Raw genomic sequence first — 27,588 nt, forward strand, 5'->3', positions numbered from 1 at the left:
CACTTCACAAAAGACTTTATCAGCACAGACGACACGCTAACTCAGGATTACAGAGCGCCGTGCATTTGCATTTAAAAGCTACAAACCACACATTTGAAGACAGCGAGGTGAAGATTCTTAGTAGAGAGAAGAGTTGGTTTGAACGGGGCGTCAAGGAAGCCATTTTTGTGAAGAAAGAGAACCCCTCTTTGAACAGAAATGGTGGTCTGAGATTTAATCTGCCCAAAGTCTATTATCACCTTGGTCACGCCTATCACATGCTAATCAGGCACTTAACAGTGATGAAGTAGATGCAGCCAGAGAACAATAGGCCTGATTACTGATCACTGGGCCATCTTGAAACTATTAGGTCAGTTTCAGGTGAAACTAGCTATTAACAGATACTCAGGCAGATTCCCTCCTGAGGGCAGGGCTTATGTAACTCAGATTAGCTTAAATTTCCAGTTCCCGTCCAATTTTTTCACAATTGAGAATGACTTCCGGATGGGAGCCGAAACGTCTTGATTCTGAAAACAGTGTCCAGATGACTACAACTGAAACCTTTTCTACGATAGAACACTCCTGGACGAATGAGGGACTACACCGTCTTATTTTATAGTACATGCTCCATAACACTCCATAGCGCCCCCTACAAAATTGCAGAAGAAAAAAAAGTACCTTTTGCCTACATGTACGAAATTTGCTGACAAATGCATTACTTTGTCAACAATGGCAACAATCAAAATGTCCTTATATTGCATATGTGCCTATAACAGCATTTATAAGCATTATAACTGCTTATAAATGCTAAATAGGGGAGGCTTTAGTGATGTGTTACCCTATTCCACTGTCAAACCAGAGTAGCTCACTAGCTCAGATGTGTTGTGACTGCATGTCTTTTGTATCTCCCCCAGCACTGCTACAGTGTAAATAATTCATCACAGTTACATGTTTGAGGCCAGTGGCATCTATGTGACCACTACAGCACAGATCAGGTACAGCCCTGGGCAAGTGAATCCTGTGTCAGTGCATCAGGGGCTAGAGCTGGAGAGTGCTTCACATACAGTACACCACACTCCTCATCCCTTACATAGAAATCAATCTGAGATTCAGGAGCTCTCCCCTTCAATCCCAATACCCTATGTGATGGCAGTAAATTCATGAGGCAGCAGACAGATTGACAGCAATTGAATAATGCTCAGTATTTATGAGTGCAGTGGAGGACCTTCAAAGTAGTAGCAGATAATGAAAGATGATGCTGATGTGTGAAAACACTGAGTGGAAGAAATGTGACTGATATTAAAATAATCTAATTGTGTGAAATCAAATGCATGTAGTGCTGTATAAAGGAAGGTGGGTTGACTTGCACTAGTATGGAGCTGTCAATTCAATAATGTGTCTTTCCTGGTGCAGAATCTTATTCAATTCAGCAGAGGTTAAAACCGGATGACATGACTAGACAATTCTCCTGCAGAAATCGTACTTTTTCTTACCTTATTATTTCCTAAGAGTCAGGAAAGATGGCCTCTAAATGATATACAACAAAACAATGAAAGAAATGCCTACTGCTTTTTCAACTGAGTAGAGATGCATACATTTATAATATGTGTAAAGCCACTTTGAATCTTTGAATTGGAGGAAAAAACAAGGCATTAGCTGCACCTTCAACTGTTAAATTCCAACCTCAAAACTCATATGTAGCCAGTAAAAAAGAAAACATTAATGCAATACATTTCATGATGTGATACACTTCATATATATTCCAGTCATCTAGGAATTGTTCACACAAATGCATTCATTAGTGCAACAATATACATTTTGATGCTGGAACATCCCAATCTGACATCTAGGAAAACACAGTATGCCTGGAATGTAAAATCAATCGCAACCTTCATTAGAGTCGAGCAAAGATATCTATCGACACATACAAATGTACTGAAAGTGAAATGGATATATTCAACAACAACACATCTGTGTGTGTGTGTGTGTGTGTGTGTTGTGTTAACCTTAGACAACATGCCAACAGTGGAGACTTCTCTCTCTAAGTAATGAGATTAGCTGACAGCATATGTGCAACAGGATAGTCTCTGTTGCAACACACTCTTCTCAAACTCTACATGCTGGTCAGATTTACTGTTGCAAGATGCCAATGGCTTCCCAGTATTGTAATGTAATATCGATTAGCTTTCATATTATCTTTGACTTAAGAGTCATTTCAGTATTTACAATGGATTCATTTTAGATAAGCACAAACTCCATGTCATTGGATCTAAGAATTGACGATTGCTTACCACCTCATTTTGAGGAGAAAACCGTCATTAAGTGCAAGATGCTTCATCTAAAGTTTGCTTGTTTTCTATATATTCTTACCAGTACCTTCAGGCATATCTGTCATATTAGGGTTTTTTATTGCGGTGGCGGATGGGTTGTGTTAGCGGGGGTAGGGATGCAGTTGGCACTGGAGTGTGTGTGTGTGGGCATGTGAACTTGGCAGAGACATGAGATGAGAAAATACATTCACCAATTCTATTGTCTCCTGGAGATTGTACATCACGGTTCAGCCTGGGTGGTGTGTTTCTAAGCTCTGCAATGCGTTTACCGTCTAAAGGGAGGATTAGCGAGGAACACGCAACAGGATTTGTCTTTTCTCTGGAATGGCTCAATTTTCATATCTCCTACAACAGAGGTCTTAAGTTAGGGTTCAACGAATGGTCGGAATTGCAAGATTGTTATATCAATGGATTCTTTAATAAATGGATTCTTTAATAAATGGATGAATGTTATTGAATAAATCAGCTACAGTAGATAGCATTGATTTCTGATGTTAGCTGACAAAACAGTTACTCAGTCATTGACCTTGTAAATTATTATTTTTAAATTGTGAGCTTTTATGGAGATACTGAGCATCAGTGATCTGTAGGTGGTAAAATGTTTTTTCAAACTGATAAAATGTAAAAAGTATGGAACCCTAAAGTGTTCATTACTAAATAAATAATCATGAAAAAAATAATCACATGAACTGTAAAATGCCTTTCATAATTTTTATTTAATTATAGACATGTTATTTAAAAATCCCCTTTTTTAAAAGTCTATTCTATTTTATTTCATAATGACATTCTTCCTAATATATTTTCTTATTTTATGATAAAATATATGAAGTTGTCACCAGTCACCACCCCTTCAGTTTTCAGCCAATTACATGCCCCTAGCCTCTCTTAAGCTAGCAAGCTCAACAAATGCTAACACATTTAGCCAGTTAGCTCCTGGAGGCTGCTACTGTAAATAACCACATTACTTAGACATCGAAACATCTCCTTTTATTTAGTTTAACAAGGCTGTACATGCTACCTACCCAGCCAGCTAACTATAGGCTGGGTTGTGAGCTGTGAAGAGACAGTGTTAAAGGTAGCAGCTAGCTAGCTGGTTACTTTAGTTACTTCAGCAGCGTTTAGATTTTTTTTAATTATTTCACAATTTATTGGTTAATTCATGTATTTTTTCACAATTCATTCATACAATTATTTTATCAATATTGAACACTTTGGGGCTCCATAAAGGGGTAATTTTAAAAATGTACACGATAAAGCTTCAAAAGCATAAAGAACCATTCAAATTCTTAATATGTAGATAAAATAATAATTTAGAATATTATATTTCGAATCTCATCATTTATTATTTTAGCACCTATTAACTATAAGTATTTCAATCCCAAAGAAAAGAGAACCCATTGAAGAATAATGTATAGATGTGAGAGAAATTTAAGATGCTGAAACAGAAGTCAATGGAGCACTTCGGTCCATTACCTCCATCATGTTTCAGCCAGTGTTTGAAGTGCATGCCAGCCGCACTGAGGTACATCTGGGGTCTCTGTGGTGGAACCTTTGAGGGAAGGATTAATAGGAGTGGGGGTCTGCTTATGCATGCTCTTGCTCCTTCGGGTCTCCATAATTCACATTGTCAGCTGAAGAGCCAGTGCCGAGCGCCAACCCAGAGCTGTCTCTCATCATCACACACATTCAAGAGCCTGTCAGAACAGATGAAGCCACCAGCTCAGCACTGTCGAGGAACATTGAGCTGTAATTCACATTCTCCTGCCCCGACAGGCCTCACTAAATCCAGGTCCTGCCATGAAACGCTGCCGTTTGATCAAGGAAGCCCCATGTCAAAACCACAGGAGGGATACTGTGCTATGAACTATATTAGCAATGATCGACTTGCCCTGCCTCCCCAACACATGATATTGGCACCAATAATTGGTATGTCGCCTTCCACAGCAGTTTAGTATGTGCCTGTGCATTAATTCTCACTGTGAAAAAGAAAAGTAAGACATATCTGTTCAGTTCATGGCTTATTCAGAATGTAGCACATGTTTGTGACACATAATAATTTCTTCTCTGCGTTTTTCTTGAGCAAATTGTATTTCAAAAATCAAAATTACACTCTGAAGCGTTGTTGCGGATTAAATTAGAGTAATGTTTTGCAACATCACACTGCACTGTACTTTTGCCAAAGCCTAGAGAGGCTTGTGAGTTCATCCAACCGAGTGTAGCCGGATCTCACAACAATTATGCATACAAGCAACAAAGCCTCCATGTCCCTCTTAAAACAAAAACATTCCTCCGAGTATATTTAGCAGAGAATTTAAACACCATCAGCATACAGAATCCATATCTGTGTTTGAGTGGCTTAATTAAGCTGTAATTAAGAAGTGGGGATGCTACATTCAGCTCAGAGATTTCTGGTGCCCAGTGTCAGACCTTATTTTTACCACTAGGCTCCATGATTGGCACCTCAGTCTACAGGAAACCTCAGGGCAACATGAACACCAGGAACAGACTGAAAAAATTATGTTTCACAGGACTACAAGCTACAAGCAAGACTGAAGACCCCAAACATACAACCTGAGAAATTACAGAAAGAGATCCAGTACCTAAAAACAACAATACTTTGCTGAGACATGTTAATTTCCCTGGAAGATATTTATCATTGGACACAGATGATCGTTCAAGAATATATAAATGAAACTGCACTTGTGTAGACATGGGTGGATTAAAAATAACAGCAGTTTAGGAATGTTAATTACCACACCATCCATTACTTTAGCATGCTGCTGACACAAATGTAAAATTCAAATAATTCAAATACATATTTAATTTGCTCCAGGCTTGTGTGCAAAAGAACAAATTACAGTGCAAAAAAAGAACTGACATATTAACATATGTCATCTGCCAGGCTAGGGTTTTATGCTAGCTGCTCAATTAAATGCCTGTTTAAATTCTCCGTACACGTCTCTTAAAGCTGTCATTTAGAACAGTTATACAGTAGCAGACTGTGTACATGGCTTGCTATGAAACATGCAACTCACAGGGCTATACGGTATGTGCTGTATAAAAAAATGTGCATGTGCTGTGTTGACTAGTAAATCCCTTTTGATGTGTAGATAACTTATATAAATAAATATAATAATAATATAATTATAATTATATTTAATTATATTATATTATATTTAATTATAATAAATATAAATATACTAGGCATTAGGATCATTTAAGCCTTATCTATACTTCTGCATTAAGGGGTTATGGATTAGCATTATAGCCTAAACAAGCAGCTGTTCTAATCCATGCATCAGGGCTATCGATATACTATATGTGGAGACCACTGTGATTGGTAAACTTTGCTGCTTCGGCTTTCTTCTACAAGTTTCTCATGCCAATGAAAATTGCTGACAGGACAAATTTAAGCGTTAAGTTGAAGACAGGGTCTGAATTCCTTTCCTTTTCAGTAACACACATCTAGCAAAGCCATCTTCACTGCAAACGATCACACTTAATGAAATAATGTACACGTGATTACTTCGACTATCAATTATGGCATGGCAATAGTTTGCTATTCAATAGCTAGCCAAGGAAAACCTTCCTATATCTCACATGAATGAAAGAATATTAAAGCTACACTAATAAATATTTTGTTTTAACAATAGGTCAATAGGACTATATGTATTGTGAGAGGGGTCACTCCTATTGAGAATTATCACCCAACACCACAGCTCCTCTCAACTCTACAGAGCATTTTAGCATCTGTCCAACACCAAACGGCAGACAGATAGAGTTAGCAACTAGCTGGTGAACACAGTGGAGCATTTAGCAGCTAAAGAGCATGATGTTTTACTCAGTAGTTGGTGGAGACAAAAGCAAAGCTGAACGTAGAGTGAATATTGGATTTATATTTACCAGGTGGCCAGAAATATGAGACCAAATCACTGTTAATGTTGGTCCGTGTCTGCTGGCTGTCTAAATAGTCAACTGTTTGCTAACATGTTAGCCATTTCGTCTTCATAGAGTCATTGTGTCAATTTTGTGTTTATAGCTTGTTCCGCTGCCCCCAAGTGGCCAACAAAATCAACTGATACTACTTTACCAGGATTATTGGGGTATATATAGTTAGATACAGCCTGATAATATATGACATCCTTCTAGACGGGCGACGGCTGGCGGGTGACGGGCGGTGTGTACAAAGGGCAGGGACTTAATCAGCGCGAGCTTATGACCCGCGCTTACTGGGAATTCCTCGTTCATGGGAAATAATTGCAATCCCCAATCCCTATCACGAGTGGTGGTGCTGTCAATGGGTGAAATCCAATGTTGAACAACAGATCAATTCCTAAGTTGGATGTATCTACGGTGGGACTGCTACGCACCATGACATGAACTCAAGTGTTACTGCCATTGCCACATTTTTACCACCAAAACTCATTAAAACCTGAAGGATGGTGTTCTGCACATTCTCTTAAAATCTAAATTTTCAAATGAAACACCAGTAATCCCATCAGAACACATATGAAGAAAGATAGTGATTATTATTGCATGTATTACTCAGGTTTGTTTTTAATAAACCATTTAAATTCTGACATGTACCAATTTGGTTGGCAGAATCCTCAGGTAACAAGTTATTTTGTACTGTCAAACAATGTCACTGAGCTAAGAATATGCGGTTATTATGTAAAATTAAAGTTGAAAATAGAAACTGCTTTACATTTAAGATTTATGGATAATGCCAGTCATAAAAATAAAATTAGAAATGATGACTTTTTATTTTTTAGAATATAAAAGGCCCTGATGGTTCCCCTTGGGCCAGAAATGGCCGAAGCAAGTTTAGCCTAAACTTTGCAAAATGAGTTACTTTTCTCGTAACACGTTTTACAACAGCTAATGTAAGGACTGCTACTGTCTTGAAACTGTGCATGGAATTCACTACAACATGCTAGTCTATTAACGCTACATCGTAACGTCAATGGCTGTAGGGTAGCATTACTGATATTATGGTTTAATTAATGATATCTATAGTAAATGTACTGTAATAGTGTCTCTTTTAACAGGGTATTCAATGACACTTTGGGCAATTTAGTTGGATCATTCGTCCAGTCTTTTATGAGATATAGACAAAAATCTGATCCGAATCTGTTTAATTTTTCAATGTTGTCAAGTGACAGCAAGGACTCTAAGACATAACACCTTGTTGACATTAGCATGTGAGTTAAAAACTGCGCTTTCCCAGCATTTTCATGTTGGGGGAAAGGACTGTTTTCCCCCTTCGGCAAGTCCCGCCCCATTGGGCTGTGATTGGCACATACTCATTACATCGACGCGTACTTGTGATTGGATGCTATCTGTGAGCGTGATCGCCATTATATGACCGCTACTCTAGCTTGGAGAATAGCAACATAGGGCACCGAATCTAATGAATTTACTATTACTTTACTGTTAATCAGAGTGATGTTGAGTAATGGGAAACGTTAATTCTATGTTGACAGTTCGGCTGGTAAATACACAGACCCAGACCGGTACCTGCCGGGTCTGCCATGCTTGTGAGCTGGCTGATATGAAGTGACCAGTCTCATAGAAAAGAGGCTTTTATTTCCTTATTGAAGGATGGTTTAAATATCACAAGACAAACTTTTGCTTCGGCATTTCACATGAACTATAACATTACTTCCAGTAGATGCAAGTGGGAACAGAAACGTGAGGTGCTGTGACTGAGTCCCTCACTCAGTCAGTTTAGTCTCTCCCTACTACAACTCACTGCAGGGTATGTGAGGGTGACTGGCCAGTTGGCTAGTTAGCGAACCCCGCAGGCACTTGCTTGCTGTCGCGCCTGTTTGTGGCGCTTCTCTCTGCTGTTTTGGTGGGGGAGAGACTTTGACTTGCTGTCAAAACACCCCACAGGAGAATAAGGCAGCAGATAACCACAGGTTCCCATTCATTTTATAATGGACATTTGTGTTGTGACATTTAAACCACCTGACAACAGGGAAATAAAAGCTTCTTTTCTATGAGGCCGGTCACTTGACAGAGCTCCAGTGAGCTCCAGGCCTGGCAGACCGGCCAGCGCTGCCCTTGGCAGGTACCGGCCTGGAGCTGGATTCGGAGGTTGGTGTGTTTACCGGGAAAACTGTTAACTCATTCCTTCAGAATTAACGTTTCCCATTATTTAACAACACTCTGATAAACAGTAAATTCATCATATTTGGTGCCCCATGTCACTATTTTCCATGTTTATATTTGTATTATTATGTTATAGTCAGCCTCTAGGTCCCCTCCGATCCCTGTGTGCTTTAATATGTTTTCCCCTCCTTGTGTTTCCTGGCTGTCCCCTGTTCGTTCCTGTGTATGGTGTGTGTGTGTACGTTCTGGTCTGGCTTCCTGATCCCCTGCCTGCTGAGATCACCGGCACACCTATGATCAATCACGCATCAGTCTCCACTGTATATCTACCAGGCTCTCCCACACTACCAGCGCCAGATCGTCTCCGTACTCATGTACGACAACCACGTAACGGCTCCTACCTCGAATCCAGTTAAGTAATCAGTTCGTTTTCGCTGTCTTGACTGTCAGTAATTTGACTCTGTCTTTGTCAATCTCAGTTACTCTCCGCCGGTGATCTCAGCCACAGTCTGTCCTTGGACCTCTACCAAATTGGTCTCTGCACCCAGCGCCACCCTACACGAGCTAGCTGCCACACCTGCCCTGCCGACCTCATCCCCGGAGCCTGCCGCCAATCGGATCCACAGCCTGGACAGCTCAGCCCAGATCCACCACGCCTGCCAGACCAGAAACTGTTGTATTCAGTCTCCCTTTAGCACGTCGCCTCTCCTTCCTCGACCCGGGCCGGTCGAGTACCCGGAAGCGACAGTGAAACGCAACGGTGAACTACGTCGGACTTCAGCACAGATATCAAGTTCAACATCTAAATAAATCTGTTGCTATTATACCCAGCTCTGCTCTGTTGTGTTCTGCATTTTAGGTTCAGTAATCATATACTACGACATATTATTGTACATTATCTTCAACGTCAGTAGTAGTTTGTACACTGACAGTGTCGAAAAAAGGACATGCCATGCTCAAGGCTAGCATCCAGTCATGTATGCATGTGTGTAATAAGTACTAGCCAATCATAGCACATTAAGGTGGGACTTAATTTGAAAAGAAAAAAAACGTATTTAAAATAAATACAACATACAACAATTTAAAGTTGTATGTCCTTGCCCTATTGCCAAAATAAAATGTGCCTATTGCACATATGTGCTTAAATGTAAAAATGACAAATATTGTTTTATTTTATTTGAGACAAGTAATAAATAGATGTTTATTACTCAAAAATTGTTTTTTGGGTGTAGTTATTAGAGGTTTCTAATCCCTTTAATCCCTTTAGGTCCCCTTTGAAAATTAAACGCTGTTAGCATTCAGAGGCATATGCTAACCTTGTTTTTCTAATTTGTTATCCCTTATCTATGGTAGATGACATGCTTCCCACTAACTCAGTCACATTTACAACTGGAAGCTGCCCAGCACAGTCACAGTCCTCAATTGTTGACCACAGAGCAGCTCCATAAAGGCAAATGCGGCAAGTGCATGTGTTACAGGCCCCAGAGTTGGTACCACAGTAACAAAGAGAAATCTGTGAAATACAGATAAAGTCTAGCAGCAATGAAGACACAAGAGTTTTCTGTTTGTCATCCAGATTGGATCTCTTTCTTTAATTCACAATAAAATACTCAATATCTAACATTTGTGAGTGTCAGTCTCTGTTTCAGTCCATAACTGTAACATAAAACATCCATGAATCCAATAGTTCTATAATATTTCATAGATTGTAGATTCATAGATGTATTCACAGTTGTAGCATTTTCACATTTCTAGTGTACTTCTTACAGTTTTCTACTTCAAGCAACATTCCAGTACACATTATCACCTGTATATAAATGAGTCAGAGCTACTATAATGATATAGTGTAAGTTACAGCAATACTCAACTGTACTTAAAGCAAACAACGTCTAACGTGCATTAATTCTGGACTTACACACTTAATTTGAACATAACTGTCACTCATAGAGAAATACAAAAACATTTTCCCTGTAACCATTATGCTATAACTAAATATCACATTAATATTTTACCTTTAAACAGCATACATTACAATTTAATTTAATTTAACATTCTCCATAAACAAATGCAGCTCTGTAGCATCTAACTGGCACTTAACAATATACCAATATTCCTGTAAGCTTTTACATATGTCAGCGCCCAAATACAACTCAAAGTAAAAGTAAATAGTGAACAAACCAAAACCTAGCGACTTGCCTGCAAGACTATACTCAGGTAAAAGAAACCCTAAATACCTGCGGTGCGGCAAATGTCCACCCAATGGTGTCTGAGCCTGCCGACGTACACACACCCTCACCAAAATAAAGCTAGGCTGTACAAAGTTGACATTGGTAATTGTAACCAACTATTAACCTGTGAAATACAGATAAAGTGCAGTAGTAATGAAGACACAGAGTTTTCAATTTGTAATCCAGATTGCATCTGAGGTGTGGGTGGAAGTTTCCCCCTGAAACAACCTGGGGCGCAACGGCTCCTATGCCACAAGTTCCACCTTGAGGTTGATGCTTTATACAGCGACATTTCCTGGTGTTGTACACATCAATATCCCTTTTTATATAAGGCCATTAAAATCGTTCTCTTGCAAGGCTCAAAACTCTTTCAACACCAACATGTCCCCATATTGTCGTGCAGGTGGGTGTGTCTGTCTATAGGTGACAGGCAAAACTAACTGTTGGCGACAAAGGGTTTTCTCCACACACAGCTTGCTCCTTGCTTCTTGTAGACTTGTCCAATGTCTTGCATCTGTCCTCGGTCAGTTCAGTGTTATTCTCCTTTAACTCCAAGATTTTCCCAATGACAGTTCATTGTGGTCAATTACTGGGAAAGGCTCTGTGTGAGTCTGTTGTTGAGACACAATGGTAAGGGCTGTCACCCATGCTACTTCCCCCTGATGGGCTGTTCTGCTACCTTCTCAGGTGGCGCACAATGCCACCTCTGACAATCTCTCTGAGCACTGGCTCATGTAGGTGTTGATGTCAAGGGGACAATGAGAAAGAGTGTCTGCATCAATATTCCGTTTCAGAAGTCTGGGTACCCCAGCACTGGCGGGTTGGTTGGGATGTTTATGAGGTGCTCGAGGATCTGTTGGTGCTCGCTTTTCCCCTCTACTGCGGTGCGTGAAGGCAGTTGGGGCCCCTTTGTTTTTCCCCTTGTAGGCTTAGGCTGTGGTGAACTGCACTTTACCTGAAGCAGCTCATATAGCGGTCTTGCTATGCGTGACAAATCTTGCATGTATGCTCTGTAATGGCTCAGGAAACACATCCCTGACTGTCTGAGGAGTTTTCTCTTTCAATGCCTGCACTGCCTCTACATCTTTTGGATCCACTCTCACCCCTTCTTCAGACACCCAGCAACCAACATACCTAACCTTCTTGCGAAATAATTCACACTATTCTGGTCTCAACTTCACCCCATGGTGCTGCAGGGCTTGGAGTACATGGCGCAGCACCTCAACATAGTCTTCAAAGGACCTTGAGAAGCACAGGACATTGTCTAGGTAAGGGATGCAACACTCATCCCTCAGTGTGTCAAGCATTTCCTCCATACTTCTTTGGAAGGCTGCTGGCGTGTTTGAACAACTTGAAGGGTATTCTGACCCATTCACACCCAAGGGATTGTGAAGGCAGTCGGGTGCCTGGAGCCCTCGGCAATGAAGCCTTGGTGATAGGCTTTGCCATGGTCTAAGATAGAAAACCAGCTATAGCCTCCAAGCAAGTTAATCAAGTCCTGAATACAGGGGAGGGGATATTTGTCTTTTTGTTGAGCAGTCAGTACAAGGGCGCAATGACCCATCTTTTTTCCTCACACAAACAATAGGTACGGCATATGGTGACTGGGACTTTACGATCCATCCTTTCACTAACAACTCCTGGATGTACTCTTCTACTTCCTTGTACAGAGGCTTTGGAATGGAAGCATAAGCCTTCTAAACAGGGATGTCATCTTCGTGCCTGATTGACATCTGGAGAGAGGGGATACACGCAATATCACTGGGCGAACGCTGCAGACTCCTAATAAAGTATTTCCTCAACTATCTGTTGTTGCTCTGGATTAAGATGACAGAGGTTAACAGGTGGTCACCAAGGCTCAGTCGGGGGAGTCTGAGGAGTGATAACATTGTTGACTTCAGCCCTAACTGTTGTAGCGTGTGGTGCCTCAACCTGCTATGTCTCTGTTTTTCCCATCTCAATGACTTTGGCTATGTGCTGGATCGAGACCAACAGTCTCTTAGGGGAAATGATTTCATGCTAAATGTGATTGGAAATGGGCACATTGACAAGTGACCACCTGCTCTTGCTGATCTATAAGAGGCCCTCCCCGATGCTCAGTTGTTCAAAGGTTGTATCCTCTTCTGAAGGTTCATATAAGACAACAGGAACAGACATGTCAAAGCTAGGTGGTACTCCGCACCGTACATGTCTTTCGCACTGGAATGCTCACATCCTTTTTACCCACTCTGATTGTGGCCATGCTGTATTTGGTGTCTTTCGGACCTGGATGAAGTTAATTATAGCTTTTGCTTGTTCTTCTTCCATGGCAAGTGCTTTTCGGAGGAGGCTAATAACCTTGGCAGTAGCAGAGGACTCTTGCCCATTAATCATCTCATGGTGAACATTAGCCAATAGTAGTGGCTGAAGGAGGGGAAGCTGGCTGACCAGCAAGGGGACCTGTATTGCAAGGTTGGGATTGTCATTTCCTGTGAGGTTCACCATCAGCTCCACCCATTCTTCATATGGGATTGGCTGTCCATTTGCAGCATACAGATCAAGGCTTTCCCCTGGGTCAAGAAGCTCTTGGAGTGGTCGTACTGGGTGACTGGAGATAAATGTCTCTCTCCAGGAGCTGTCAATGATGCTTACTTGTGAGCCAGAGTCAAATAGCACTGTTGCTGCATAACCACTGATGAAACATTCAAGCAGACTCTTTCTACCAATCAGTGGTGCTGTGTGGATGTTATTTTCAGGGGTTATTAGTGCCTCTTGAGAACAGGGGTCACAAGTTGTTTCACAGTGCTTTTTTCGTTTTGAGTGTTGCTGCTTAAATGTTGGGGTTACTGGGTGGGAACTGTGGAATGGCCTCTGATTGTCCCCCAGCAGAGACCGACTCCTTTTTCCCTGCTGCCTGGTTGTTTTTATACAGCCAACAGCCAGATTGGATCTCCACACACAAAACAGTGGTTACAGTTCTCTGAGCCCTGGTGTAAACAGTTGGTACAGCTGGGTGTTTTATCCTTCCTTGGGTTTGAGAGCTGGCCTGGTGTGGGAGGAGGCACTTTGCTGGGAATAGATGTAGGAGAAGGGTGTGCCTGGGGCTGGCCTACTGTTTGGATAGGTGGAGTCTTTGAGTGGGTTGCCTGCACGGCCGCAGTTTGCTAGTCCATTAAAGATGCACCTCTTGGATGGTCTTGGGGTCATAGTGAATGTCTGCGTTGGCCTGTTTTGACTGGAAGACGAGTGAACGACTGGGGGTGTTGTTGTTATTAAGGGAAAACAAAATCCAAACCTACATGGCCCTGTGTGAAAAAGTGATTGTCCCTTAAACCTAATAACTGGTTGGGGCACCTTTAGCAGCAACAACTGCAATGAAGCATTTGCGATAACTTGCAATGAGTCTTTTACAGCGCTGTGGAGGAATTTTCACCATGTTCACCACTGTTCCATGTTTTCGCCATTTGTGGATAATGGCTCTCACTGTGGTTCGCTGGAGTCCCAAAAGCTTTGGAAATGGCTTTATAACCTTTTCCAGACTGATAGATCTCAATTACTCATTTGTTCCTGAATTTCTTTGGATATCAGCATGATGTCTAGCTTTTAAAGATCTTTTGGTCTACTTCATTTTGTCAAGCAGGTCCTACTTAAGTGATTTCTTGATTGAGAACAGGTGTGGCAGTAATCAGGCCTGGGTGTGGCTAGAGAAATTGAACTCAGGTGTGATAAACCACAGTTCACTATTTCACACAGGGCCATGTAGGTTTGGATTTTGTTTTTCCTTAATAATAACAACCTTCATTTAAAAACTGCATTTTTTGTTTACTGACAAACATGCAAAAAATAAGAAATCAGGAAGGGGGAAAACACTTTTCACACCACTGTATTATCTTTGACTAATATTTAAATTTGGTGTACACTTTGACTGTTTGATGATCTGAAACATTTAAGTGTGACAAACATGCTGTGTTAAAAAAATAAGAAATCAGGAATCCTCAGGGTAAAAACAGTTTTTAAACAGCAACATTTAGCAAACATTTGTATTTGAGATCCATATTGGGTCTAAATAATTATATGCTATTTGAGATGATGATTTTCTTTTCTTCACTTGTGCCCACATTGAAGATTGCCTCTAAAAGCTTTGCTCAGTTGGTGTCTCCACACAGTTTCCAGAGTGATGGATGGAGCTTGCCTCTGAACGCTCCTTCTCATATTGTTCTCTGGCCACACAGGGCAGATACCCGCTCATTAATAAACCTCAGTGATTAATTTCCAAACCTCCCTCTTGTATCACCTCCCTTGTCGTCTGTAAAAAAGGCTCCTTCCTAATTAGTGAACACTGATGGAGCATCTAATGCCCAGGGACAAAGGTAAGGAGCAGTGCTGTTGAAAAGAAATATATGAATAGCCTACTCACTGTGGCAGAGCTTGTACCTTAAGTCTTCCTCAAGTTTTCATAAGAATTTTTAATTTGAATGGCCTTTGGACTTAAAGTGGTCATATTATGCTAATTTTCAGGTTCATAATTTTATTTTGGGGTTGTACCATAAGAGGTTTACATGGTTTAATTTTCAAAAAGCACCATATTTTTTTCTCATACTGCACATTGCTGCAACACCTCTGTGTCTTGAACGTTCTTGTTTTAGCTACCGAGTGAGGTATTTCACTTCTACCCAATCTTTGTTGGGAGTTGCACATGCACAGTACCTAGGTAAGGACTACTAGCCAATCAGAGGCAGAGTAGGGTGGGTCTTGATGAGCAAGGTAGTGTGATCCAAAACAAAGCTGCTTCAGCGAGTAGGGTATCTTGGAGACCGGAGACTTTGAATGGGAGGGGGTCATTTTTTTACTTTGGCCAATCAGAGGCTTACAACCATCTGTCAATCAAAAACTAATTTCACCAATATGCCACCTGAACCAGTTGTCAATCACTGTTTAATTCAGCTAATCATCTTTCTCCTAAGAGAAGGGTGTTCGACACAAAGAAACAAATTTACCTCGTTTCTCAATGTTTTCAGGTTTTCAGCTTTAGTCAAAGGATCAAAGTATCAACAGACAGCAACGTTTGTAATCAACATTTTAAATATCCATCAATATACTTCTGTTTATAGTAATGCCATCTGTATATAATGTCTATAGTACCACTTGTAAAATATTTTCATAATATTGCTCTATCCTGCATTTATGCACATACTTCATATCCTGCACTTGCTTATTGCACTTCTGGTTAGACCTAAACTGCATTTCGTTGCCTTGTACTTGTACATGTGTAATGACAATAAAGTTGAATCTAATCTAATCTAAAGTGGAAGTAGAGAACTTTTGATCATAACAAAATATAGTAACTTTCACCACTGCTCATTTTAGAAATCACACGACGCAAGTTTTGTTGGAAAGCCAGACTCTGGCGGCTAATGAGCTACCACAGGCTATATGGAGTAAACTGTAAGCTAATGTTAGCTAACTCGCTAGCCTCTATGGGAAATGATAGGCTAGTAGTAAGCTAACAGGCTAAAAAAGCAGTGGAAACCGAAAGTGCAGTAGTGCCCTTGCCTTATGAAAGTCGGAACAAACTTTAAAATTAGGCTTTGTAGATCTAATATGAGTGACGTTTTAGTAACTGAATTGCTTATTTCTCATCTCAAATTTATTCAGAAACAGATTTTGGTGGACTGCTAAGGTGAAATAAGTGAAAGTTTACATAGCCTACTTCATACAACAGAACCCTACTATGCATGATCAAACCCCATTGCAAGCAGACTGCATTAGCTAGCGCTAGGTAGGTGAATAGTTGTCCGTACAAAACAGTATGGAGAGAGCATGAGTGTTTGTCTGCCCCCCTTATAATACTGTGAAGTGATTCGCTGAATTAAAAAGTGACTGGCAACTGGTTCAGGCGGCGTATTGGTGAAATTATTTTTTGACTTACACTAGATTGTAAGCCTCTGACTGGTGTGAGAATTAAAAATTTAAATGAAGGTTGCTTGCCTATTATATTAATACCATGTTGAAACGTTTGTACACATATACACACACACAGGGCATGAGGCTTAACAATTCAAAGTGTTGTCCTGCAGACTTGCTGACTGCAGGGAAAAGTTGATTAGCTGTTGCAAACAGGCTTACATTTATACAAAGAAACAGGGATATCAGAAAGAACATCATGTACTGAGGACAGCATGTATTGTAATGACCATGAGAGGAAAAGTATCAGTTTTAGGGAACGAAGCAGAGACTTTAGCAACTTACTTGCCTGGTCCCTATTTGAACTGTTTTGTCACCTTGGACTCATTCCCTGCTTCCATCACTACCAGCCGCTAACCTATCTGCCTTTTGCCTGTTTGTTGCACTGTCTGCCTACCGGTCTGTCTGCCTGTACCTGCCTGTAAACCATCAACCCCAATAAACACTGTAGCCATCTGGCTACTTCACCTCACACCACTTCCTGGTCATCTGCATTTGGGTCCACTGTGAAGTCCAACTCTAAATACTACAGAACAAAGAGTGTGTGTGTGTGTGTGTGTGCGCGCGCACGCACGGACAGGTCTCGGTGCGAGCCAAAAGGAATGCATGTATGTTCTGCCACCATATGTCTTGTACAAAAGTTGAAGAGTGCTGTGCTTAGCTACAGTATATTATATGTTACTCTATACTATGCCCAGTTGTTATGTTACCCGTTCATGGGAGGGAAAGAGGTGGTTTTGGTGCTGCTGTTAGCTGGCGGTCAGTCTGTTGTAGATGAGCCAAGCTGAGAAGAATTGTGGTTCCGCTGTGGAAGCATCTTCTTCTGTGCAGTGTCCGCTTGTAGAGATCGGCGGAAGCTGATTGCTCTGCCTGTGGTTGTCCTTACAGAATTAACAGCTTGGCATTACCCTTGCTTTGTGCTCCTGTTAGTATGTGAAGTTAGCTGGCAGGCTTTGTGTGTGGCAGCCGTTTGCGCTAACCTTTGCAGAGATCTAGCAGGCCCTTGTGTCACTGCAGTAAGTTCAAAGACTTCGATTCTGCTGCGTGCTTCTGCTCCGAGCAGATTACACGGAGAAGCCAGGAGGAGAGAGTTCAGGTGGGTGTCTGCAGGCGAACAGGCCACACTGAGAGGGAGACAGCCACGGCTGTCTTATAGCAATAAAATTTCTGAATTAATGTAACTTAATTTGCTACTTGCTACTTAATTTGTTTTTTCTAGCAAGTAAGAGAAAGGCTGATGGACTTAATGTCAATAATGACTGCTTTGATATTTTTCCACTTATTCAGTATTCAGTCTTTCTAATCCTTTTAAATAAAGTAACGAGTGCATGGGAGGAAGGTCGTTTTCATTTATTTAAATGAAAATTGAAGCATTTTTGGGGAAAATAAACTGTTGAGATAACATACAAATGAAATTAGTCCTCTTTTTGTCATCTAAATGCACATTTTATATTGAATTTTGTAATCAGTTTGAATAGCCCATCAGTGCTCTATGTGAAAAGATCAGAAGACTTGAATTATAAAACCTTGATACACATACTGTATTAGGCGTAAATAAGAAAGTATGAAGTGACATTGAGTTATTCATGAACATCTCATCTCGCAATTATTGCTGCAACATTTTATAAGAAAAACGTTAAGTGAACTTTAATTTTGAAATCATTTTTATGTGAGTATTTTGTGAAACCTATGACTTAACATTCCTCCTGTTGTGCTTGTCACTATATTTAAAAAATATTTCCCCACACTGAAGGAAATATCACTTTTCAAAACTAGAATAAACCTCAAGAACATGACAGTGGTGCTTCATATATTTCTCATTACAACAGAACATGGTGATCATTTGCATGCATAATAGGTTGTATCTCTTCACAGATACTGTAAAAACCGAACAAGGAGGTCAATAAGGGGTGAAAGCAAATAAGCAACCTTTTCTGACACATAAGCACGAGTTGAAATCACATGGCTACATTACTTAGAGACAACCTCTGGTCAGAAATAAAGAAACATCTATTCTTCATAGATACTGTGCCTGTGTGGGGCTAATGATGGGTAAAATGCACAGCGGAGAAGGCAGTGCAAAGCTGTGCTTTGATGAATCGGGTGATTATATTCTGAAACACTCCTTTGCTCTACAAACTGCTTTGGCATAAAGTAATTCTGTTTAGAGCTCACTGACTAAAAAGGCATGCTTGCCATTGATGTGTGAATCCCACAAGCAGAAGCTTTCTCCCGTTCTTGCCTCAGATTATGGAAGGAGGCACCTTTAGTTCAATCTAGCATTGCTATGATGTCACCATTTATGTTAAAATTTGATACATCTCATTTACACTTCGGATTTCAATTGATATCTGTGGTCAATTAACTGTTTTGAATTATTCAAAAGCAGGGTCTTTAGATCAATAGGTCTTTTAGTACTTTAAAATGTAGTATGTAGTGCTTAAAAATGGGTCATATTATTGATGTTAGGTGTTATTTCTACCGAGAACCATAAACACTGTAAGGGTTTTCACCTGTAGAAAATCCTGTGCGTTGTTGTGCCCAAGCTTATATGCATTAATTAGTCAATTTCTATGCATAATGGGATCCTGCAAATATATCTATATCTCTGTTTCCTCTTTTATTGTTACATTTGATAAGTACACTTTTAGAGCAAAGTCTTGAGTTGGTCTCAGTCTTGATGCCCTTTAGACCTGGTCTGGTCTCCAGCTTCACTGGCCCAATCTTGGCACTGACTTGGACTTTTTCAGATTATGGCTGGATGACAATTCAATATCACCATTTGTCTTTAAGAAATAAAATATTTACAAAAACTATAAAGCACATGTGCTGGCACACTATTCATGCACATGTCACAGCAGCAGACGCTGTGTATTCAAGTTGCATCTGTTTCTGTATTTCTTAAAACTTGTGCAGTGCCCATTCAAAACGTGCCTGTTAGCGTTAACATTAACGTTAGCGGTTAGCGCCGTGCCTAGCACGTTTGCCACTTTCTTGAGAACCAACTCATCCAAAACACTTCATACACGACACTGCACTTCCTTGGGTCCTCAGCGGATGAACAGTTGCCGAAAAAATAGTATGATGATGTAGGCTAATATTCTTATTTACATTTATTGATTCAAATTTCTCGTGTTCACAGTGCTGACATACTTGGATTGAGCTTGGTCATGGGCGAAATGAAGAGGGACGAACATTTGTCTGGAGAACTTTCCTGCATCCTATGAACTTAACTCCTCTTGGTTTTTTTCATCTTTTTCATTTATTTATCATGTTTTTATATGTTAAGTTGTTTAAAATGTTCCTGTTTGTAATTTTTGTAATAAATTCTTAATTTGTTTTGATGGACTGACATTTATTACCAGAACACGTTATATTTGAGTAATCCTTTAGCCATTTGTTATCTATATGTAGTTGGCCAATAGCCGTCTAATTGATGGCTAGGCTATACTTAGACGTCTACTAAACTTTCACTGACAGCCCAAATTTAGCCGTGTTTTAGACTAGTCTGAGGATAGACAGCAAATAGATGTGCATAAGACAATTCCCTCTGTAGCCCAGTTGGTAGATAGCATTTGTTACCAGAACCAGTTAAATGTGTCATTATTTTGGTGTCCGACATAGTCATTCAATAGCCATTGTTGGGACCACTGGCACTCCACCATATAAATTAATTCATTTGTGGGACTGAACTTTTAATAGTAGACCGCATGCTCTTTTGTTCTGTAAACAAAGGAGAGCCATTGAATTCAGTTTCCCACAATCCTCCAGGTCCTCCAGGTACTCACACGTAGATGTGAACTCCCCCCATGGACCCAGCTTCCTGTGACCCGTAATGTCACCAGGTCATTAAAAGGGTCAGCGGCCATTGTTCTTTTTCTCTTTTCCTCCTGGCTTCATGTACAGCACTGCTCAGCAGCAGCTGCCCTCTCTTGCTTGGAGCAGACGCACAGCAGAACTGAACGCTCTCTCTTACAGCAGCGACTCAAGGGTCTGCGTACGATTTCTGCAATTATAGTTAGCGCCTATGGCTGCTACACAAAGTTACAGTAACTGTAAGAAGAGCAACAAACACAGTGACCGGTTCCTCCATCTGCAGATGGACTGCACAGCAAGGACTTTCTTCAATTGGAACCAACATTCTTCCCTACCTGGCTAATCCAATGGAACCGCTAGATAACAAGGAGGACCGCAAAGCAACTTCTTCCTTTATGGACTGATAACGTAACCACTGGACATATAACTGGACATAGCATAGCAGAGTACACGGCTAAGCACAGGACTGTGTTACTTTTGTGAATGTATCTGTATTGATTTGGTTAATTGAGTTGTAATGTTGTGATGTGTTTTCACTGTTTGGTAGCCACATGCTAAGTTGATGTTAGTGATGTTCACACAGACACAGGGTCTTGCATGCAATTAACTATCCTCTTTTCTAACCTGGCACCATTTATCCTACACAGTTCACACGTACACTTCAATTTGGCCCTTGAACAGAGCCACACTCTTTAACATATATGGTCTTGCTGCCATTTTAAATTTCCTTTCTTTAGTTTGATGCCATTTTGGACCCAAGCAGCCATTTTGGATCACACACAGACACAGACACACACACCCCCTTTTGTTCCGTAGTTTAGCGCATTTAGAGTTAGACTTTTGTTTGTGTATTTTTGCTTTTATTATTTTTTAATAAATGCTTGTGTGTAATTATGCTGGTTTCTTTAATGATGCTCAAGAGTGAATAATTTGCCAACCTCCTCTATGCTGAACTTCCTTCAACCTACTAGCTATTAATAGTAATTTTGGTTATAGTTATTTATGTAATTATTAATCTGAGTTCCAAATGGCTAGTTGAGTGTATTTTATGAGACTAAATCAATTCATTAGCTATCCTTTTCCTTTGTTTAAGGATGGTCCCCCTGAGGACTCTATTTATTAAAGTTATTATTTATGATTGTCTTTGATAATTCTGATAATTCTGCCATAGTTAATTGATTGCACCTACACAATTTGATGTCCCTTTAACCATTGTAAATCCCAACACCGTCCAGGCTAGGCTTGTTATAGTTTGAGGTTTTGTCATTTTCTATTTTATTTTGTAGTGTGTTCCTCTCCTTGTCTGTCTTGTGGTTTTACTTCCTGTCTTTGTTTGCTTTCCCTCGAGTTTTGATTGTTGGCTCTTCCTTGATTATTTGCACCTGTGTCTCGTTGTCTCACCTCCCTTAGAGTATTTAGCCCAGGTCTTTTCTGCTGTTCACTGTTGGATCATTGTTGTTCCTGCACTTTTTGTTGTATCGTGTTCCTGTGCCAGTTCCTCGGCATTCTTACCGTGAGTTCTGTTTGGATTCTTTGTCTCCCTTGGACCATGCCTCTATTCTGGACTTTGAACTTTGCCTGCTCCCTATTGGATTTGTTTAGTCTCACTGGACTCAATTCCTTGTTTCCACTACTACAGCCGGTAACCCATTTTCTCTGGACCTGTATCTGCCTGTTAAATGTTTATGGCCTGTCTGTCTGTCTGCCTGTACCTGTCTATAAGCCACTGCACCTCAATAAACACCGTAGCCATCTGGCTACTTCATACTCATACCGCTTCCTGGTCATCTGCATTTGGGTCCACATACTACATCACATACGACAAGGCTATGGTTATGCGTCTACTAAATTTTCACGACAGCCCAAATTTAGCCATGGACAGACCGCTATTAGACTTTTAAATGCAAAATTGCTTGCTGGGCTCCTAGCTGGAATAATACACTCTGGCCCCAGGTTTTCTGTGTGTCAGTTTGTGGTAATTTTGATAAAACACAATTTAGGAATATGCACTATGAGAACAATAAAGAAAAATAATAAAACTCTAAAACTAGATTTTGACACAGGGCCCAAGTAAAAGCCAAGAGTTTAAGATGACAGATCTGTATTAGTTGATTATTGTACTTTTAAAGGTGCAAATTCTCAAATTTCTACAAATTTGCAATTAATCAAGTAATCAAAATTCAATTGACACTTAACTGAACTTGGGGCTTTATCCCCTGGGGATTTGGATCTTGGGTGGGTTTTATTTTTTTAAATGGATGAAAGCTGTTTGTGTGTCTAGGAGTTAGGCAGAAGCAGGCAAACAGCCCACTGGCTGGAATAAACATTTTTATTAAGTTCTAGTTTTAGAAAAAAATCCAACACAAATTCACAAACAATGATTAACATGCACAATTTTAGTATACAAGACAAAACAGTTACTTTTCAATATGAAAATACCATTCTACATGTCAGTATCTCATGGAGATCATTGATTAATACACCAGTATTAAGGTCGGAGAACACACTATATAAAAGCAATAAGGTTGTCTTTGATGGCCATGTTTAAAAAATATATGCAAGCTATTTACACTGCACCAGGTACACTCCTTTCTAGCAACAACCACAGAAACCAATCTAACCAAACAGACCTTGTAGATATAAATAGATATGTTGTTCCGTGTGGCTCTGATCACTCCCTTAAATTCCTTTAGATGGTAAATTGTAATATTTATTAAAGCACAAGGCCAGAAACAATAGTTTTCTATTCTTACTGTATGTGAGCATGAGCACTGCAGAGGTAAGAAACATTAGCCTGAATTACAACAATGTAAATAATAAAGCTCAGAGAAACTGCCACACATTTAAGCACTGTAAATTAATAACCTATGAGATTACCTTATTTGGATATTAACAGAAATTTTAACACCACTTAGATCACGTATTTGCACACACAAGCTGCTTTGAGGCCCGGTCACACCAGAAAGTGGCACAGCCATATTCATCCGCACTTCTTTGTGAAATAGGCGTTGCTAGAGGCTTGGTGACATAGTAAATACTCGCAGGGCTAGTTTGTGAACTACTGTAGCTGTCGAGCTAACGCCTAAACACGCTAGACAGCTGAGAACATGCTAGTGCTAGTCAGTCTTTTTGTTCACAGGATTGTACATAATTTTTTAAAAACTCTCCTAGCTAGCTTGCTCACTGTCAGTTAGCAAGCCTATTAGCTTGGTAAATAACAAGACATTAAGTTCACGCAGTTTCATCCATCAAAACCGGTCTCATAACTTGTCTAAAAACCATGCCTCTTTTGTGGAGCAGGTTAAACCCCAACAGAGGAAGGGTAAATTGAAATGGATGGTGCAACACAGCAAATAAGCTACGTTACCTTCCTCCATTTTAGATTCTCTGGTTCCCTCAAACATAAGCGATGTCAAGACGGTTTGCACAAAAAAGTTCACCAAAATCCAAGCAAAAAATATTAGTGATTTAATTTGCCCCACAAGTGAATCCACTAATCTCAGCAATTTTATTTAAATGAACTGATTTTGCCATGAAATTTTACCATTTTAAATGCTGGTGTGACTGGGCTTTTATGCTGTTGGAAAGAAAAATACAGTAGTACTACTGATGGAGCACGACAGCCCAACAGTGGTTGTGTTCGACATGTAACTCAAAAGAATCAACCAGCCAATTTATTTCAGGTCACTGCTCCAATTCAAAGTCACAATCTACCACTACACCACAAAATACTTGTAAAATATGTGAAAAATTGAGAAAATACAGTGAGATTTCTAGTAAAAGCAAACAAAACACAACAGAAAAAGAATGCATTTGAAGTTGTCTGATAGGGAGTAAAGTAGTGGAGGACATCTGAAACATTGACTGTAACACAACAGAACGAGTGCAATAAGAAAGCAGCATCAGTCAATCAAGCGGCTGATTGTGACAGCTGTAATAATGGGGCAGGAAAATCAATATCCCATTGACTGGTCTGCAGCAGTCTAATCAACGAGCACAGAGCTTTATAAAACCAGTCAAGGAGCAGATAGGACAGCCTGATTATGTCGGCCGTTTGGACTTTTTACGAGGCCTCTGGGGTCTGCACACCTGTTCAGACGGCTAAGTGAGGACATCCAGTCACCTTGCATCAATTCCTTGTGCTTTCATTCGACTTTGGGGGGGTGGGTGTATAGAGAGTGCAAAAATACAGACGACGACCGCCTCCGAGCTAATGATCTACACAGCCCCATGTTCGGCAAAGGCACAGTAATGTGTAGCAGTTCAGTTGACTGTATCCTTCCACATCCACACGAACACTGTCAGGACCCGAGTAATCACACACCGGCTCTTACTTGGGTGGCTTTTGACAGACTCATCCACATGATAAAAGGGCGTGAAAAGTAGCTCCCTCAGCACAGTAGCAATGTTCTTTTGTTACTTTCAGTCTGGTGTGTGTCCAACAGACGGTGATAGGGTGGGGGTAAAATGACAGCCATGCCTTTCGCTCCATTTCCAGTCAGGGCTCTTTCACTGTGGTATGGAAATCAATTATTCTGATGCCTTAATAGCCCATAAATTATGCCACGGATGGAGTCATACATTTATTATACCACAGACCATAAATACTGGGACCAAAATCTCCGCCATATATCTCAATCTATTGCGGTTTTCCAAAAGCCTCAAACCCTTTTTGTTTTAGGTGCTCTGGTGTACTAGTCTCAATGAAAATTTAATCAACATACCATTTCCAATAATGGGCTCCCTCTACATTCTGAGTTTCCTGTCCTTTCTAACTAATTTCTTCGGAAAGAAAAGCAAACAATGCCTCTTCTGCAAAATGAATCCTTCTCCTAAGCTATTGAAAAGGAAAGAAAGGAAAAAAAATATGAATGAGCTCTAGTGAAGGCACTGTTATCCTGTAGTCCATTGTGCACTGGGCCAGTTGGTCATCTGGGGTGTAGATGGTACATGTTCTGTGATATGATATACGTATCTAGAACACGGGTCGTCTAAATGTAGAGAAGGAACAGTACACAAGGGATCTGCTTGACTTAGTAACACCACACGTCTCTATTCTCTGCAATCCCAGCTTTTTCGCTAGACTGAGAATGCAGAGTGTGATAGGCATTTATTATTTAGAGGAGCATGAGATAGAGAGCAAAATGCCAGGATCTATCACAGTATTGCGGGGAGGGCCTTAAGCTCAGGAGCCTGTGGCTCTCAGACAGACCTAATATTATTTAATTACGCAGAGATAAGTGGGTTTGAGGCACAGTTGATCAATTTGCTGTGCATCTTTCATTTACAAAAGCCTGGTAAAAGCCTGCAATGGATGTTGCTTTTGGCAAAAGCTGCAAAAAATGTGATAAGTGTGGATATTAGTTGATGTTCTAAGATCTATTGATGTTCTAAGATCCTTTTTGAGACAATAAAATATTGATACAACCAATAAATATGGGCTAATCACCTGCTGAGAAGTTGACCTTGAAGATAAATTCTTGTGAAATTCTTTTTTTGCAAATATGTTTTATATAGGGTGAAAGAAACCATAAAGCAAGCTCTGTCACCTACTTTGGTATGGATTGTATGTGTAAAATGGGTTTTAAGGCAGTAGTATCTCCAAAGATACTAAGAAGATAAGTCATGTAGACATCATAACTTCTAAAATGAAACCTAGAGCACGGTGGCACTTATGACACTGGAAAAAATGCCGAAACATATCATGCACACAAATCATCACGTCTCTATCTGATGGTCCTTTAAAAGAAAGTGGCGTGGTCCCTTTAAGAGTTCGGCGCAGTCCAGTCCTTTCTAGTCTTCCCAGCCCTGTCACTGAAGCCCGGGCCTTGTGCCAGTCCAGTGGAGGGTTTACATAGGACAGGCTGACTGAAGGGATGGAGGGGGAGGGAGGGCGCTCCGTAGGTTCTGATTAGACATCACCAGACGGAGCAGAGCAGTGCACTGATGAGGACTGCAGAGAGGTACAATGGGCTGAGGCGGATTGCTCCTGAACCCCGTGCTCCCATGCCTGCAACAAAAACCAGCAGAGCAGCTTGTGAAGAACCAGAAATACCCCTCTAATCAAAAGAAGAAAACCTGCACTCTGCTGTGCTATCCTCTAAATTTCTGACAAGTCATCATAAATCAAAAGCAAAGTATGATTTTTTCCATATCTACATTATTACTGGCTTTCAACAGAAGAGGCTATTTAAGTATCCTGAGAAGATATAAGTTCGTATTACACTAAAGAGGAGAGCGGCAAACTGAGCAGCCTCACAATTTTGCACAGCATCGGGATGGGACCACAGAACTGCTTTATATGCTGCAGCGCTGTGCAGCCAGTCAACAAGGAATAATAACCCAATGGCAGAGATGGATGACACCGCGCACACATTTCTAAAAAGGTTGCTTTTCTCGCACTCGAAATAAGTCTATTACACATGGTTGGAAAGGGATGCAATGAAGCCAAATTAAATGTTGTCTCTAAATTATTGAATCCTCATTAAAGATTCATCCGTGGTCAAAAAGGAAATGATATGAAGAAGGAAAGACAACAGTAAACTCACTTAATTTATGGATGTGGATGGGTTCACTGCCCACACCTTCACCGCCCTCACTCATGGCCTTGATCTGAATGAGATAGTTGTCATTGGTGGAGAAGCTGATCTCCACAGTGGTTTTGTTGGTCAAGATAGTGTTGATGTCATTGTAGCGATGTCTCTTCAGCAGCACCTGAGGCAGGAAAGGGTGATGCAGAACAATGAGCTAATGCAAAAACCGTCATCCTGGATTCTGGAGATAAATCAGAGCTCTGCAGTGAATTGGGACGTACCAAATATCCAATGACCTTTGACTCTGTCTCCATAGCTACTACAGGATCCCAGTGCAGAGTGAGTGTGGAGCCAATCATGGTCCATTGTATGTTGAGTGGAGCCCGATCTGGAGCTAGAAAAAGAACCAGAGGTATAGATGTACTACAGGATATGCAACTATTTCCTGTGATTTTTTTTCTAAAGCAATGCATGTTTATAGAACAATTTTGATATAAAAAAACTCATCTTGTCAGACTGAATAATAGATAGAAAAATTGAGGCTGCAGCAGAAGCACCCTCACAAATTAAGAATTCTACAGTGGATAAAATAAAAGCAAATGAAGAAAACATTTTCAACAATTTGACTATGTGCAGCATTTAGAA

The 27,588-nt window shown here is 40.4% G+C and overlaps 1 protein-coding gene across 1 annotated transcript in view; it reads right to left on the reverse strand.

The window, feature by feature from the left end:
- Positions 1 to 22,725: 22,725 nt before the first annotated feature.
- cntn3b (contactin 3b) overlaps positions 22,726 to 27,588 on the reverse strand; it is a 59,475-nt gene continuing 54,612 nt past the window's right edge. The window contains exons 21-23 of the mRNA XM_044172493.1: positions 27,225 to 27,337; positions 26,959 to 27,124; positions 22,726 to 26,420 (exon numbers count right to left, since the gene is read on the reverse strand). Coding sequence (XP_044028428.1) covers positions 26,329 to 26,420; positions 26,959 to 27,124; positions 27,225 to 27,337 — 371 coding nt within the window. The 3' untranslated portion in view covers positions 22,726 to 26,328. The remainder of the gene's footprint in view (positions 26,421 to 26,958; positions 27,125 to 27,224; positions 27,338 to 27,588) is intronic.

Source organism: Siniperca chuatsi, linkage group LG2, assembly GCF_020085105.1.
Source record: "Siniperca chuatsi isolate FFG_IHB_CAS linkage group LG2, ASM2008510v1, whole genome shotgun sequence".
NCBI lineage: Eukaryota > Metazoa > Chordata > Actinopteri > Centrarchiformes > Sinipercidae > Siniperca > Siniperca chuatsi.